The sequence below is a fragment of the Ixodes scapularis genome, unplaced genomic scaffold, assembly GCF_016920785.2.
Source record: "Ixodes scapularis isolate PalLabHiFi unplaced genomic scaffold, ASM1692078v2 PGA_scaffold8__174_contigs__length_109621045, whole genome shotgun sequence".
Lineage (NCBI taxonomy): Eukaryota > Metazoa > Arthropoda > Arachnida > Ixodida > Ixodidae > Ixodes > Ixodes scapularis.
In genome coordinates, this window is record NW_024609883.1 from 61,290,112 (window position 1) to 61,308,355 (window position 18,244).

The following is an 18,244-nucleotide window of genomic DNA, read 5'->3' on the forward strand; positions in this document are numbered from 1 at the left end:
TGACACCAGCCACGATTCCGCCCGCGCATACTATGGCCTTGGGAACATTCACGAGTGGCTTGGGGAGGTTGCTCCTTTCTACGCACATTTTATGTGGGTCAGTGACGGCGGAGCAAGCTACTTCAGGAATAGGCACCAACTTCATGAGCTCGCTAAGACCGAGTACCTGTCGGCCAAGTGGCTAGTTTCCGCTACTGGGCATACCAAGAACGCCTGCGATGGGATTGGAGGCCTCGTCAAGCACCATGATGCAACTGTTTACAACCTTCGAGGGCCGGCTACATCAGATATGAAATGTGCGTCAGATATGGTGGACGTCCTCAGCACCAAATTACCCAACGTGGCATTGATTAGCAAGGGCTGACTTTTAGGAGTTCAGTTGAAATGAAAACAACAGCCTGGGATTCCTTCCATCCCGTGCCTGGAATTCCCTCCATCCCGTGCCTGGAATTCAATCCTGGCACTGCTGACAGTGTATAGATGCGTCAACTCACTGCGCCACGAATTGCTCGTAGCACGAACGATAGCGTCTACAAGCAAGCCACTCGGACAATAAAGGCTCGATTCCACCCAGGCCTGCTGGCAGGCTGGTGCGAAGCGGTTACAATGCGTCTAAGACAAAAATGTGATGAAAAGGGAGCATAAAAAGTCTCAAACAAACGAACTGTCCAGCTCGCTTGCACCTTTGCATTTAATTGCATTATAAACAAACAAAAATCTTTCTTCCTCTTTTTTTTTTTTTTTTTTTTTTTTTTTTTGCGGTGTGCGGCCCACCACGGCCGAGGCTCTATTGCCGCGCGAAGGTGCCCCCGTTGTACGGCGCCCTAACCTCAATATCGTGTTAGAGCCCTATATCCTGTTACCTAAACGCCTGTTATCGGAGCCGCACCGATCGTTTCCCCTACGTGGCGTGCGCAGAGACGCTACACGCCCGCCATAGAAAGCGGGCCCTGCGAAGCGTGCGACAGGCTATAGCGTCTCGCGATTGCTCCAGCTTCTGCGCATTTTTGTGACTCTTGTACTAATAGTAAGGACAAAAAAAGACGTATCAAGAATCATCACTTCAAAAGTACCCTCCACCTCTGTGCTGTCAATCTGACCACCCGGGAGAGGTTTTACGCTGTGTAAAAATAATGAAATTGTCAAATAGGCGTACGCACAGGCCTCATTCATGGCAACCGCGGTAGCCTCCATTTGGCCAGATTTTCTTGCTTTGTAACTTTAAAGACACACAAATAATGCAACATGTTTTTGCACATCCTGTTAGTACATATCACTGGCGTTAACTTGAAAGAGTTTGAAAAAATCGAAGATGGCCTTTCTTTTTAAATTGATTTTCAAAATTATGCACATTTACGAAAATGCCTTTATTTGAGCGTTTTTCGTGAACTTTTCCCGCTAACAAGGACAACAATACTTGTCACGAAGATTAGCCAAATAGAGGATAACACGCTGACAAAGTTTGAAAATCCTGGCTGGAATAAATGCGGAGAAAAAAAGATAAAACTTGAGCTGTACGGCTTATTGTGCAGTCGTCTGTGCGATTTTTTATTTCAAAATAACGACGTCGATACTTCGTGATAAATAATTTGGGTCAATCATTCCCATACTTACTTTGTCGGTAAATATATCTGGGTTAGTAGTCACAACACATTTTGGAGGAAAGTTGCCTGAAATGCCAATGTTGCGAAATCCGCAAACAACGCTTCAGATTGACCAGGTGTTTCTGACTTTTTTTTTCTTGGAGGCAACCCCGCCCCCCCCCCCCCCCCCCCCCCCCCCCCCCAGAGAAAAAAAAAGAAAAAAGAAAACAACAACAACAACGACCGGTTCCGTTTTCCTGGGCATTGTGGCAGCAAGATGCATTTTTCTAGTCAGAATTAAAAATGGTCACCGGATATGGTCGACCGTTCTTATCTGAAACACCAGATGCACCTTCCGAATTGTGCAAAGTATATCAAAGCGCGTAGATTAAACAAAATAAATAATGTCTTCGTTGTTTGCTATAATTGTTCACGAGGCCTATTATTATTTGCACTTTTGGTTTTTTTTTTTTTGTTTTTTTTTTTTAATATGTAGCAATGCGTTCGAAGAAAGTGTGATTTTGTTTTTGTTGGTGAATGTCATTTGTGCTGACATACATGATGATAATCTACGATATTGAACTACGGAAATGAAAAAAAATAATTCTTCTTATTCCAAAAAAAACTCCCTTCGCGAGATTATGAATTTCCCGAACAAATTACACATGGGGAATTAAGTCCCCATGTATCGATTTAAGTTACCTGTGGACGAACGAGTTTTTTTATTTTTTTTATTTAGCACGACATACTTCTATCTAATTTTCCGGCATTTATACGTTCGGCATTAGTCATTTGATTACTTGGTGTTTTGAAGTTCACACCTCTGTATTGTTCCAAACTAACATCCGCAAGGTAGCTCGCAAAGTAAAAAAAAAAAGTAGCAAAACACACCTAAAATGCCTTCCGAAGTCATTATCTTGTGTAAGTACAAGGACGTTTTGTAAATTTTGGGGGTAAACCTAGGGAGATACAGGTTATCAGTTTGACATAATGTCAGTGTTAGTGTTATCCGATTACCTCATCTTGCGAGACGTTTGCTTTTAGAATCTCAATAATTGGCATACTTTTCTAGCAACACACGCAGGACACGCACACCTCAAAAGAGCAAAAGCAAATGTAAAAAAAAAAAAAAAAATCCGCGGCACGGGTTATTTGCACTGTGTCGCCCGTTGGCGAAGACAAAACGCCAACAGTCCAAATGGACTCAGATGTGCGCATTTCGATGCCGCTCTTACCTCCGCGGATTCCCGTTTTGTCCCGGAGGCATGCGGTTTAGAAAAGCTCCTTTTAGGGAACGCCGTTTTATCGATATCAGTTTATCCAATCGCAGTTTAGAGAAAATGACGGCAGCCGGAGTGCCGTTTCCGATATCCCCCTGGTTCATTAGCCTAGATTGCCGAACCCTTGGCGGTGAACTATTGGTAGTGCACGCTCAAGCTTGAGGTTATAATAAATTTTCCCCCAGCGACAGTGAGGGGCGACCGCGCCAAGCGCGGTCTGATTGGAAGCCTAGCTTGTAGTGGTCCAAAAATATCGATAGTACTCTCGATAGTATCGATAGTCGCCAGAAATTTGACCATCGATAGTAAAAGAAACTATCGATAGTCGTCTATCGAAAAACTATCGATAGTCGACTATCGAAAATCTATGGATAGTACTATCGATACTCGACGATCGGAAAATTGTTGTTAAGCGACTATCAGAAAACTATCGATAGTCGACTATCGTAGACCTATCGATAGTACTGTCGACAGTTTACTATCGATAGCTATGCGACATTAGTAGTGAGCGTCGCTCCCTCGTCTCTTTTTCTCGCTTTATTTTTTATTTATTTATTTTTTTTTTTCAAATGGGACACCAACTAGCCCAAGCAATTACCGTCTCAACTTCGGTTCAGCTTTCAGTGATGACGAAGACGGGAGTTTGGCCGAAGAGAGGAGGAAGGGGAAGCGAGCGGCGGTGCGGCAACTGTGTTCGCTCTAGTAGTGCAAAACTATCCATAGTACTATCGATAGTCACCAGAAAACTGAGTATCGATAGTAAAAAAGGAATCGATAGTACTATCGAAAAACTCTCGATAGTTGACTGTCGAAAAACTATCGAGAGTACTATCGACAGTCGACTATCGAAAAACTGTCGATAGTACTACCGATAGTCTACTATCGATAGTTCTGCGACACTATCGATAGTTTTGGAAAAACTATCGATAGTATCGATAGTCAATTTATCGATAGTTTTGCATTACTACTAGCTTGCCGCCGCCTAGAAACAGCAGCTCTCAAACGGAGGCCTCGAGAAAACGTGCACCTCTCGCTAAACCGTGCTTCGATAAACCGTACCCCTTTCGCTAAGATGAGCCTCGATATAACGGCGTTCGATCAGCCGTAGTAAAGACGCTTTGTCGCTGTTAGTACAAAACCTACCGCTTTCGCGTAGCGAAATATTTTATTTCACTTTTTTTTTCTGTCAACTGGTTAACTTGATCGGTTCATTGAGCGTGAAGTCTTACGAGTCTGTAAGTTGCCAAGCCCATTCATTTGCGGGTGCAAATGCCGCCGCCGCGATCGGCAGGTTACGCGAATTTGGTTTCGCCTGCCTCCCCTCCAACTTGGGGTGAACTCGTCCGTCCGGGGCCCGCTCTTCGACAGAGACGTCTGCGCTCAAGTTCAACCAGTTCAACTTCAAAGCCTCCTGCCTCCTTTTTCTCGGTTGGAGACGCGCGCGTCTGTCTCCTTTTGTTTCGCTTCACTTTCAGTGCCCGCAAAGTCCGTCTGGACTGAGCTGGCGGCACCGGGCAGCGTTGGGCCGCGTGCACAAAGTAAAAATAGAAGGAAAGACCTCGCTCGCAGTTTGCACGGGTTCTGGCTCTTTCGTTTGTTTTGGGTTAGTTTTTGTTTGGTGTTAGTTTTCACGGTGGCACTCTGCAGCATTGTTGAATGCTAGATATCAAAACAAGTAAAACACGTACAAATAAGCGCTCCGCCACAATTTTCTTCTCCGGTGAAGACCATCTGCACGTTCCGTAAAAATGACTTTAGGAGCTACTTTTCGGTAGTCTATAGTGGCCTGCACTTCAAACACGGACTGCATGTTTGAGGCAAAAATAAGTCTAGCTAGCCGTTTCTCACTCAGCCGATCCTGGGTCTTTATTCAGTTCCTTGTGTGCGCTTGTGGTGTATTGCTTTCAAAAAACGTGCTCTAGCGTTCGACCTTGGTATACAAAGAAGTGAGATTTAGAAGATTTCACTGAGGTCCGGACGAAGATGAAAGGCGCAATCTTCGGGAGCAGCCCAGTGAAATGGCTTTGCCGCGCTTTTTAGATGAGTGCATACAAGTGTGCATGCAGCTTTAGCTTCTCGGGAGCGACGGTGCAGGCTCTCAAGGAGAACATTGACGGGTTGCCTCTCAAAAAGTTCGATTTTGCGGTAGTCTACGTAGGCGGAAACAACCTGCAAAATGGCGACAGGGGGTCAGCCTCGGTCAAACAAGAAGAGCTTACAACACCCCAGCATGGTTGTAAGCTATGGAGAAAAATGTGCTGGTTTTCGGAGAAGTGGGGTTTAGGGAAGCTCGTTTTACCGAACACCGTTTTCGCGACAACAGCAGATCGGATCGCCGTTTAGAGAAAATGGCGACCGCCCGCATGCTAACCAACCTTTGGCGATCCACGCTCGAACTTATATTAAACTTTTCCCGAGCGACAGCGAGGGGTGCCCGCACGAAGCGCGGTCTGTTTGGAAGCCTAGCTTGCCGCCGCCTACAAACAGCATTTCTCAAACGGAGGCCTCGATAAAATGTATCCATTTTCGCTAAACCGTGCTTCGATATACCTCACCCCTTTCGTTGAAACGAACCTGGATAAAACCGCGTTCGATAACCGTAATAAACCCGTCTTTTTTTTTTTCTTTTTGACACCTTCAATAGTCGTTTGAAGCAAACATCAAAGTTTGTTGTGCAACACGAAAATCATGCAACTATCTCAAGGTCTTGTTATTTTAGTTTTATACTAGATCCCAAAGAAAAACATGACGTATCTACATCTTTTGGCTAAATTTTATATTTTCGTGTTCTTTCTACCGAGAAATGCTATCACATATTTTCCGATGATTCAATAAGTGTGCGCGTTTTTGCAAAGCACAGCTAGCATCTGGACTTTGCTTTTCGGGACCTGCTCCTATGGCTCAGGCAAAGAGTACATTTTGTGTTCTGTTACAAGCTCATACCGCAACTCCGAAAGAAGGCAGTTGAGCCCGAAGTACGGTTATTCAACAAGGCACTGCCACGTGCAATAGAGTGCACAAAGGAGCGGATCTTGGTCGTCTTGAATGTGGACGTAAGTTTGTATCTTTCTGAGTTGCCCTTTCCCATAAAATCGCACGTCTCTTGCAAACGCAAGGTCCTTGGATTTTCTAAGAAGCTAATTAGAAGAGGACAACTATCATATGGCATACTAACTCTATCATATGACCTACCATAACACTATTGAGAGGAGTTTACGCGTAATTTTGTTCAGTCTAACGAAATTACTCCTACTTTTTGACGCATTACATTCTAGAGCATAGCGGCATTGATTTTCGCAAATGGTAAAGTACATTTGCACGAGCCAGGAGAAACAGGAAAAATATTTTGATAATCTTAGTGACTTATTTGGGTCCTCAACATTCGTATTATTACAGCGCTGAAAATAAAAGCCACGAACACAAGAACTTTCGTTCTGCCTCGGACAGCGCGCACCTCGATAGAAATTTAATGGGACCCGGAATAGGGGTAGTCACACATTGTTCTCCCTTTCTATTTTTCCTTTATTAGACTTAATACAGATGTTTTTTAACAACAGCAACAAACAAGTCTGTTATGCCGGTCTACCTGCCGGCTACCATGAAAGTGTCCTCTCCTCACTGGCTTATCCCCCAATGTACTGCCTTTTATTTCGCCTATTGTAGGGACAAAGGCTGGCGCGTGCGCTAAAACCGGAAGCTGTGACTAATTTGCTTCCACGCGGTTTAAAGTTCCGTTGCAGCAATTTTAAGTTCGAATTTCGGGCACTTTGCACAACCATACTGACACAAGTGTCACGCAAGTATCTCATGCGCAACGCCATGAGCTACAAGTTTAATCGTCGCTGCGTAATTACGTGACCCCACGCAACAAGGTCACGTGATCATGCGACCACCATAGGCGCGCTATTCGCAGTTTGGTCACGTGGTGGGCGGGACCCAACTGACCATGTTCACATGACCCCCACGGGACATGGTCACGTGGTCATGTGACCACCAGAGGTGCGTTTTTTCCAGCGTGGTCACGTGGTGCACAGGATCCCACGGACAATGGCCCACCGATCACTTATTAGAGCACGACGAGCACGAATACGCAAGGTCTGTGGAGGGTTGCCACACGCTTTCCGCCCATAATGAACTTCAAGTATTCATTCAGAACAGTATTCGGTGAAAGTAGCAAAATCGTTGCATGGCCCCTCTAATGAAACAGCATTAACCATGATCATAATAAGCCGTTCAATCTTGCGGTACTCTGAGTTGAATAGGCCTGCTCTGTCCAAATACATCCACTACGTGTCTCTTCGTTTTCAGCACAGATTTCTCGACCCAGGGCCGGCCTTAGAGCAGCAAGCGCCCTGGGCAAACTGCAGGCGTGGCGCCCCCCCCCCCCCCCCCCCCCCCTTACACACACGTATACTATTCTCGCACCAAACATCATGTTGTAAGCAAACATGCCACAGTGACCCAGCGCGAATGGTCGCGATTTTGTCGTCGTCAGTCGAAAACCGCGTCCTAAAAACGAACGTCGTCCGCGAGCATTGTGAGCTTTGTCGGCACCGTGTTCAAAGTTCAAGAATCATTTATTTCTTAGATTAACCAAACTTCAGCTGTGGGTCTCCCATAGCAAGCTAACGTCTAAGGGACAGAGAAAACAAAAGCACAAGTTAACCATGTCAAATGCCGTAGAAGGCAACCTTCCGAGCCTTCAACAACGCAAATTGGGCTACGTCTTGCGACATATCCAGGCTAGACGCTATCTTGTTTTCAATGGACGAAATTGCCAATGACGATATCCTGTCATCTGCCATGGTTGATCTTAGGTATGTCTTAATAAGCTTTAATTTTAGAAACTCCTCTCAGCGGTGGCCATTGACATTGGCAAAGGGAGGAGGATCCTCAATGACACCCACGTATGAGGGAATTTGTCACATAGATGGTTGTCCGGAATGAACTGGAAAACGTCCTGGCGAGCACTGCATCCAGTGGGCAGCAGGCTGCATAGTTAGATCAGCTCCTCGCAGAGATCTGTACCGTCGATGTCTGCACTTTCTAGGTGTCTCAGACTCTGAGTGCATGGTCAAGGTATTGGCAAAGTTTAAGACGTTCCGCTTTGTCGGGAAGTCGGGTGAGGCCGTAAAGGAACCCCCAGAAGCTCACGTGCTGCTCCATCCGCGTGAAGCGTTCTTCAATCGACATCTCACGGTGTGAATCATCTCGTAGAAGAACTCTCGCTTGAATTTTGTCTCGACATCATCAACCTCGTCCTGGCACTCATAACAGAACTGGCGCTTTTTCCGCCGCAGTCGAGGGGCCGGTTTCGTCGCACTGTCAATACCCATGCTCTCGGGAAGACCGTTCGCAGTTGCCAGTTGCAGTTTCGTACCCGACATCGCGATAATTGTCGATGCAATCGCTGCATGCTTTCATCAGCTGGGTGGTTGCTACGATGTCCTTCGTTTTGCATTGCATGTTCTCGCTTACAACATTAACTTGTAAAAAGAATGTCGTACCACACAACAATGTAAACGAGAAACTGAACTGCAAGAGTTAGAGCTTCATGTCGGACACCAGGTTTGCCTGCTGTGATGCGGCCATTCTTGCGCAACATTATAAATTTATGTTTTTCGCGGTTTTCGGGATTTTTGTGGCGAGTTTCTGAATTTTGAGTTGGCAACACTGATCGGCATTGGAAGTCCGTAGTCGTCGCTGGTCGCTTACACACAAAAAAAGAAAGAGCTGCGGATCCAAAGTTCTTTACACATATTATTTTCAGTTAGGTTGAAGCCTGTGGGCACAGAGACTCACCGGATGCTGAGGGGGCATTGGTTCGTTCAGCTTACTGCTAGAGACTCCACAGCGAGCGTTGCCCAAAGCGCAGCTCGAATGTCGGGAGGAATCGGGTTCATTTTACCCCCGGTCAGACCTACTGAGCGAAGTCATTCTTCGGCTCAGAATAACTTGGCAAAGGGTGAAGCCTACGTTTTCTGCGAGCCAATCAGAGACTCTGAGCGAAGCACGTGATAACTAAGAGCAAAACTCCGTTCCAATACTATTTTGTCCCGTGACTCGCTCCGACACACTGATTTGCTCGCCGATGGGTTTGGCGCCACCGTTTAGTAAGTTGCGCTAAGAGTGCGGCATGCTGGCTCCATCGCTTTTTGCCAGTCAGGTTTTGCTCCACTCGTAATTTGAGAGCTGTGCGGAGGTGACCGCTTGCCCAGTCGTTCATGACTCATTCAATGGCGCTTTGATTCTCACGGGGGAGAGGTTCTCTATAGTAAAACAACATTCGCAGGTGGCTGCGGGTTGATGGACGCCAATTATAACAGGAACTTAGTCGTTGGTTTTGCGGCCGAAATGCCAAACGGCGATGCGGTCGTTTTTTGTTTTTGATTTTATCCCCTCGAGGTTTGAGCCCTGCATGACCTGGCGGCCCTTTCGGCGCCCCTCTATGAATGGCGCCCGGCGCAACTGCATAGGTCGCCCACTCCAAATGCCGGCCCTGCCTCGACCGAGAGAAAAAATACGAAAAAAGGCCTGCTGGCGGCGGACAAGTATCACGTATCGGGTGGCCCCGGTACAGCGACCTTGGCTGGTATCCTGGTGGGCGCCGTGAACGTCGCTTTTGGGCTATGGATGACGAAGCGGCCTGGCGTTGATTGACGCCCACGGATTCACAGTTGCAAAAGTTATGGGGCTAAAGCCACACGACTGGAGTTTGTCGAAATTTCCGAAAATGAAAATGCGCCTCAGTGAAGTCTGCTGGCTGGTCGAGATTTTTAATTTTTAAGTATTGTTCAGGTTCTTTTTATATTTTTCCGGCACACGCAATCACAAATATTCGCCACTCGCTACCTTTTTTCTTTCCTCGCACAACTTCCTGCGCGTCAACTTTTCCTAGAGTAGAGGATCAATCTCTGTAATCTGCGGGGGAAGCTCGGCGAATGGCGAATCCGAATTATTGTTTCGCTCTAAAAACGATGTCTTTATGACGGACAGACAACAGCCGTGTCATGCCTCTGAGTGTCCCCTCGGCGACTATTTTTCAGTCCAGACACATCAATGGCTTCGCCATTCGCCGAGCATCCTCCGTAGCTTACAGAACTGGCTCTCGAATTGCTTTGGGGAAACACAGACACACGGGAACTTTTTTTACCGAGGTATACATTTTGGACCGGTGTCGCCCACTGTTTATTTGTTTTACCTTTATCTTTAAAATATTGAAAAGTGTCGACCAGTGCGTTTCCTCAGCAGTTGTGCACCAGCTTTCTGTATATGTACATACGCATGTCAGTAAAGATATATGTAAATATTTCGTAATTATACTGCGTATTTTATGGTATGTTGAACAAGAGGGCGGGTAAACCTCTTTTCTCCTGTGTCGCCAGCAATATGACGGCAGGAGGTTCGCTTGAAACAAGCAAATAGCAAGGCTTCTACGTATCTCAAATACTCTACTCAAGATACTGTAATTAAGACACTTTTGTCGGTATTTTGGTATCTTGAAGATACATTCGATTGAGAGTAATTAGCACTCTATCTTGACTACATTGCTTAGTATCTTCTACTCAGTATCTCAAATACCTTTTCCGGCGTACGAAGAAGTTTGTCCCCAAAGGGGAAGTACTAAGACTAAATGTTCTTTCTTTCTCCTTTGCACGTGTCTAGGGGGACAAATGAGGTGTACACTAGGAGGTCATCGAACGATATGCGTTTCAGCTAAGTTAATATAATCAAGATGCCCCCATTTTTTTATTTAGTTGTAATAACTTCAGCTCGTCGCGCGCTTATAAAGTATCTTCGAAAGTAATTCAATTATTTTTCAAAGTATTTGCACTTTACTCAAAATAGTTTGGCGCAAAAGTAACTTGAATACTACCCTAAATACTTTCTCACTTGGGTATTTAGTATCTTGTCTTAAATACTTTTGTCGAGTATCTTGAACAACACTGCAAATCGTTGACACCTGCACCATTTGAAGTATAGATAAAATAATCGGTTCAGATCGCCTAGACGCTGCAAACGAAAACCGCCTTGGTGTCGAAGCGCGAGGCAGTTGATCGGATTTGGTCGGACACAGTGGGTCTAACGAATACTGGCAAGTGGGTTCCTAGGGGGTTCCGGGAGGGTTGATGAGGTGATGATTTCAGCAATCCACCAGCCGGATTTCGGTGCCACACGAATCATGACATGATAGTCAGCTCTATGTACGCGAAATCATTAAAACATCCACCAAGCAAAAAGTACAGTACATTTCATTCACATCCTTCAGTCTTATCAACGAGAAGAATTTAGCACTATGATTTCGTCTCGTCCTGCGATGGTCGTCAGCCGACGCCACGGCCCGTTAGGTTCAATCGGGAGCCAGTCACGTAATGCATTACTTCGACGCGCGTATAAGAAAAGCACGCTAATGCACACGTGCCTATAACTGGTCTGTGATTGGACCTGGTGGGCCCTAACCTAGGTTGTAGATAGGGACTTTAACTTTCGGACAAATGCTATAAACACCGTGAAACACTCGCCGGTGAAACTATCGCGAATTCGGATTTATCCGAACAACTCCGAATTCGACGGCTGTCAGTTGTAAAATCTTGAGCGGTCTTGACCTTTTCCAGGGATCCGAGGACAAGTTTTGCAACCGTTTTTCTTTGTTTTTCTTTTTTGTTTTTGTAAGCGTCAAAAGAAGCGTCTTTCTCTGCACATATTCCTCTGTTATCCTCGTGGGCAACAGGAATTCAATAATCAGTCAGACTTTCGAAGTATCCGCACGGAAAAGGCAGGACTCTGCCAAGGAATACAGATATTTTGAAGTAACTGACAGAGACATTGTATTGCCTTTGAGACTTTATCATACAACTTGAAAGTTTAATGAAAGAAAGAAAAAAAAAGAAAAAAAAGAACACCCGGTTTATAAATTAACTTCTAGAGGGAATATGGTATCAAAAGGCTAGTTCGTTTCACCTTATGGGCGAGCGAAGCCAACGCTACAAGCGCGAGCATGCTGCTTGTAACAGCGCCTGTGGTGCACGTACGCACGTGCGAAGCCGGCACGCTCGGAGCCTTGGGCTCGCGCTTCTAGCTTTGACTTCGCTCGCACATGACGTGAAACGAAGTATATACACCGACACGCGGCTCCGACGCCGTCCCTCTGCGGTGGCGCTGCCTTGAGTACGGCGCACCACGCAGAGGCGGCTTCTCTTCAAAAACGAGACGCTGCGATTCCGCAGTGCCCACACCCGGTGTGGGCAAAGCAAAAACCGTGTTTGTAAACAGGGCGGTCTTCGCGCGCTCGTCTATAGCCAAAATTGCGGGCTCGCACCGAGAGATGCCAAAGCACGTATACTCTGCATAAACAAAAAAATAAAATAAATAAATAAAAAAAAAAAGGTCGGGCAGTGAAATCGCCGAGATGTCGCCACTCCGCACAAGCGAATGTGTACGAAGGCACCCTATTAACGGTGGCGAGACAAAAAAGAAAAAGAAAAAACGCCTGCTCCCCGCGAAATCAACCCGCAAAAGCCTGCCGCGTAAACGCGGGCGCAGACAACTGCAGGTCTTCCACGCGCGCGGCCGGGTCTCCTCACTCTCTCTCTCTCATTCTTTCTCTGCGTGTTTTTGTTTTTATTTATTTCCCCCTTCGTTACCTCTCTTCGTCGACCCTCCTTTGCCCCGGGTTCGTGGTATGTTCCGTTTCTCCTTACGATGGACCGCAGAGGACCCTACGAGCTATCGGAGCCAATCCAATGCCGCGTGAGCGTCACGTCAGCTTTAGGACAGACACAACGAAGCACGAGGCGCGTGGCACGTTCATATGCGCTGGATTGGCTGCTACGACTTGTAGCTCCAGTTCCGGTCCATCGTAAGGTGCGTGCAACGGCCAAGAAACTCGCTCCGCGAATGGGCACGTTGTTTGAAGCGAGGATCGGTCGGGCAACCACGCGCAGTACTCTCGGTTTGAAGATGCACTGCCGTTGTTCGTGGGAAAGAACGTCGTCCGTCGTCACGTACGGCGACGCGGGGCTTGCGTCCTCGCCGTCGCAATGTTTAATCTTCGTCTGGCTCTTGCAGAGCCCATCTGGCTCTTGCAGAGCATAACCAACGTGTATGCTCTCAAAATAAACACCCAACTGTGTGGACAACAATCTAGACAAAGCGGCCCCTATATTTCGATCCGCTCCCCAATAGTCCAATTCACGAGACGCTCTCACTGTTCAGTAATTATTTCTAAGCCAGTTCATTCATGCTCTAACGAGTCGTAAAAATCCATCAGCCTTGCTCTTCCAAACGATAAAACGAATTCCGAGTAGGATAAATTTAAACTCGTTTCAAAGTACACTACCAAGATAAAGCCGCCCATATTAGTTGTCTCTAAAACAGCAGTTGCAACATGACGAATCACGGAATTAACTCGAGATATTTAGCACATCTTAGTTCAGCGGTTCTCAAACTGTGGTCCGCGGCGACGGTTGAAGGGGTCCCGGCTGATTCGAGGATCACCCTGTATATGTGTTCATGTGAGTAAAAACAGCGGCGCACAGACACAACTAAAGGGAAGAAAATTAAAACAAATGCAAATTTAATAATTCGAGCAAAATAAGCGAAACTGCACTGAACGTACGGTTGAATGCACTGACCGTGGATTCAAATAAACACTTGTCAACTACAAACATATGGGACACGAGGCGACAAAGACAATCACAAGACATTACTTCAAAATCCGTCTTTACAAGTGGACCGGCGTGGAGAGTTCGCCAGTAGCACTGTCAATATATAATAAATATTTTTTTAATTACACAATATATTTCTCGCGATACTGTATTACATAAATGGCATTGATAAAACACTCAAATGATCTGTGCCGCGAGAGGCGCTCCGGAATATTATTTCTCACTATAAACATTGTGTTTGCAATTAACACGCTATTTATTTTGTACGATGTGTTAGCGAGTGATTGCTTTATTCAATTATGCAGAAATAGCGGTACTGCGATTCCCGTGGCCAAACGAGCCAATTATGTTTTGGCCATAAAAAAACTGAAAACCTAGATACTTAAAATCCCTTTGGGTTTTAGCAATACGTCCAAATTTATTTACCGTCTAATGACTTTAAATATATAATTGCAATACGAGCTATAAACCCGCTCGTGGGAAACTTGATTAGCAGATTTTAGTTATTTACCCACCCAGCTTATCGCTACAATGATCTCCCATGTAGTGTTCGCCGAGCCCCCTAAAGGCACAGTGAATACGGCACTAAGGTAAATGCCTCCCCCTCTTTTAAAAGAAAAACACGTTCCAGTTAAGTAAAAACAACACTGTATATTAGGTACTTTAAAAATAAATACATAATCGAATACATATATGACAAACTACCGGCATATACCTTCGTTACTTCATCACAACTAGCCACCAGCACTGCACAACAAAGTATTTTTATACAATTTTTCGCGACACTGATTGTTTCTTATAGTATTTCATATACAATTTGTAATGATTGGCGACCGGACAGTTTTTCATGACTTGAGAACATATCTTCCAATAGTCCTGATCCCCACACGTTCTGCTCCTCGGAAGACTTCGTAGAAGGTTGAGCACTTTCGTGTAGTTCGTTCCACACTGCAGCAGAATCGTTCAATCTAAAAAATAAAAACAGAGAAAAACACCATGAACGGTTATAGGGTCTAGTCACGTGCTGAGTCATCGCCCACAAACATGACCACCAAACGATAAAGCAAAACTGATTCGGGAGAGTTGTGAAAATTGAAAGACAAAGCAAACACGCCAATGGGATAACTGCTTTTGCCTTCGGTGGCCATACTTCTGTGTTGTGACTCGGCATCAAAAGGCAGTCTGACGTCATATAAATACTTGTAACCTCCTTGCCTACTAGCCCCGAGAACGAACGCAAGCGTCGCTGTTGTTCGAGGCGTTCGAGATCGTTTCATAGGTCACAAGGAAAGGGTACAGAGAGTTTAATCGCAAAAGATTACAATCGCACGAATAAAAAATATAAAAAATGGCGCTAAACATAAAGCAAAAAGTTACGGTGAAGTTATCAGCGGCCAATCACCAACCGTCCGCAACGTGAGTACTAAAGGTGTCGCGAACCGGCCGACGTTCGAGTTCGACCAGGTTCGAGCTTCTCGAACCTTACCCGCAAGTCCGACAACGTGCGTACTTGGGCACACGTACGCCCAAGTATGCATGCGCCCACTCAAACACGCACGAATTAGGCACTCATACGCATGCGCGAACACAGATACGCGGATGCACGCGCAGGCACGGATGCAAATTCACGTACACACGCACAAGCACACCCGCGCACACGTACGCACGAATTACACACGCACGTGCACGCGCGCACTCGCACAGGCACGCGCACTTATGAGCAGGCAAACGCCCACGCGTGCAAACACGCACGCAGATGCACGTATAACACGCACACAGATACGCGGGTATATATACTCACGCGTAAACATGAAAACACGCATGTGCACGGGGGGCACGCACATAAGCATCCTCGCTCATGCAGGCGCACACGCAAGCAGACACGGACGCGCAATTACGTTCGCAAGCGCGAGCACGCACATAATAGAAAAACTAGACGAAACGTCACAAGGTGTATCGATGAAACGAACGCCGGCTATTTCCGATGGAACGATTTATCCTTGAAAAAGTGCAGCTTCGAAGAAACGCGCTGTCTAAAACGTCGTCTGACGAACTGACTGCATGGCACCGCGTATATTCGGAATGTATAGTACATAAAACAGCGGTCACTAAAACAAGCACACAAAAAGCATAACTGTTTCCAGTGCTTCGTGAGAAATCGTCACCCCAGTTGCCGAAACAAATCTTGCATTCACAGAAATACACATACAACAGAGAGGGATTCTAACCACGGTCATCTCACCATAAAAATAAACTACGCATTGCCAAATGCTCAGCGTCCGCCCAAATGTAGCCTAGCGACAGAGACTAATGTATTTTCGTGGCGAGAAAAACATGCTTCGGATTTCTTTCGAACGCACTCTAAAGAAATGTATATTATATCTACGATCAAAATTCGCGCCCCTTTTAGAGGAAGAAATGTAGTACTTACCGTACCAGAAGGAGCGTCGTTCTTGTGCCTGTACGATCGCTTTGATCACGCACAGTCTGCAACGACGGTAACAAGCGGATAGCCTTCGGCATCGATCTCGCCAGATTCCTTCGCGCGCCTCGCTTCTTCCACTCCGGCCTGTTGCATGGCTTCCCAAGCGGCATCTTCAACACCCCGAGTCAATTCGTTCTCGCAGCGCGACGACACAATGACTCAACCTCACCTGAAACCTCACCATCCGTAGTTTCAGCAGAGGGTCGCTTACGTGCAAACTCTATTTGCGACTTCGAGACCTTTCGCTTGCCATATTTATACCTCTTTGGACCCATAGCTGCGAGGACGGCCTTTCTAGTTATGAAAACACGCACAGCTATCCGCCTGACATCCCACCCCGAGAAACAAAACCACTCTGCCTGGACGGGTCTTGCCGTCTCTGGACCACCACAAGCGCGTTACTGAAGAGCGCATGCGCGCGGAGTAATACAAAATCAGAGCAGCGTGCGTGGCGAAATGGTGGCGCCCTCACGCGGCGCTCGTCGAACTAGTCTTGACCGTCCAAACGAGGAAAACAAGCCACAACACCTTGGTTGAGTTTTTTCGATGTAGTTAAAGAACGGATGTACTTACAGCTATAATTTTAATATAATTGAATTCCGTGTTAAATTCCGCAGATATCCCACCAGACACATTTGTAGTTAAAAATTCACAGGTTTTTAGAAACGCGTTCTAACGTAAACATGTCAAAACAGCCAATTCCGACCGATTTCACGATTTAATATAAAATATAATAAATTTTTTTATGAAAAATATGCTCGGTGGGATAGTTGGACGAAGAATCAATCTTTTTATAGCAAAAAAGTTTGAAAAAATCGGTGTAACGGTTATTAAATGAGAATTTTCGTAAAATGGCAGAAAATCGCGTGTATTCTCTATGGGGCTTGGAGGAGCGCTCCCTCTTAAGAGCCATTGCTGCTCCCCGCACCAGTAAATGCCGACACTCACCTTGTGGTTGAAGGCACTTCTAACGAGGCTGACGATGTGCTCGACATGCTTGGGATCCTCGACCGCGACGGATTTGAGCTCCTTGACCAGCACTGCCAGAGTCTCCAAGGCCCCAATGACCAGCTCCCGCTCAGGCTCCGTCTGGCACACCTCGATCAGCTTGGGCATCAGGATGGACACCGCCTTCTGCACGTCTGAAACGGCCACCAGACAGCACACATTACACTGGATCTCTTTCAGGCCTTACAGATTTGGCTTAAAAAAAACATGAAAGCTACACTTGTGCAATCTGTACAAGCGAGTTTCACAGCCGGGGGGACATAATATGGGGGGCTAATCGTTACAATACGTCGAAATGCTAATTAACTTTTACAGCAAAGCTGCTATGCATTAGGATCTGGGAAAAAATGCATCCGCAGATGTTGACAGAAAACTCCCTATTGGTCATGGCAAGTATGAATAAAAAAAATAAAAAGAAAGAGCAACCAGCAAGAGTCAGCCTTCCTTGGCATTATTAGATAGAGAGGTCCTGATCCCTTGTTATCATCTCTAGGCATCGTCCTCGAGGTCGTCCTAGAAGTCGTCCGAGAGGTCATACTAGGCATCGTCTACTAGGCATTGTCCTTGAGGTCGTCCTAGACGTCGTCCTTGAGGCTGTCCTAGAAATCGTCCTCAAAGATGTCCTTGAGATCGCCCGAGAGGTCATCCTCTAGGTGTCGTCCTCGGGGTTGTGCTAGAAGCCATCCTTGAGGTCGTCCTAGACCTCATCCTCTAGGCGGCGTCCTCGAGGTCATTTTAGAAGTCATCCTTGAGGTTGTCCTGGAGGTCGTCCAAGATGTCGTCTTCTCGGCGTCGTCCCCGAAGTAGTCCTAAACGTCGTCCTCTTGGCATTGTCGTAAAAAAAACAGTTTCGCTGATCCTCCATCTTCACGTGAATTGGAAAAGCTCTACAATTTTTAACTGCTAAGTAACTTTTTAATTAGTGAAGACAAAGATATGACTTTTTATTAGAATCTTGCTGAGAGACACTGAAGATTGCTAAATTAGTAAATTTCAGACTCGGAGCACGTGGGAAGCATGCGGGTGCGCTGAAGTAACCACTCGTGTCAGGGGTGCAAAGCTGGCAATGCAACAACTTGGATGATAGGAGAGAAAAAAACTGTGCAGCTGTGCTTTTACACCACCAGCCTTTAGTGCACTACCGCACTTCCCATCCACTCCAACCGAGGGTTCCTAAAACTGACTAATTTAGCGGTTTTGATGATGCTAGACAAGTTTCTA

At 46.1% G+C, this 18,244-nt stretch overlaps 1 protein-coding gene across 1 annotated transcript in view; it reads right to left on the minus strand.

Moving 5' to 3' along the window:
• Positions 1 to 18,244, minus strand: part of LOC8033031 (importin-4) — an 81,188-nt gene that overhangs the window by 20,324 nt on the left and 42,620 nt on the right. Inside the window, exon 22 of the mRNA XM_042286908.1 lies at positions 16,964 to 17,188. Coding sequence (XP_042142842.1) covers positions 16,964 to 17,188 — 225 coding nt within the window. The remainder of the gene's footprint in view (positions 1 to 16,963; positions 17,189 to 18,244) is intronic.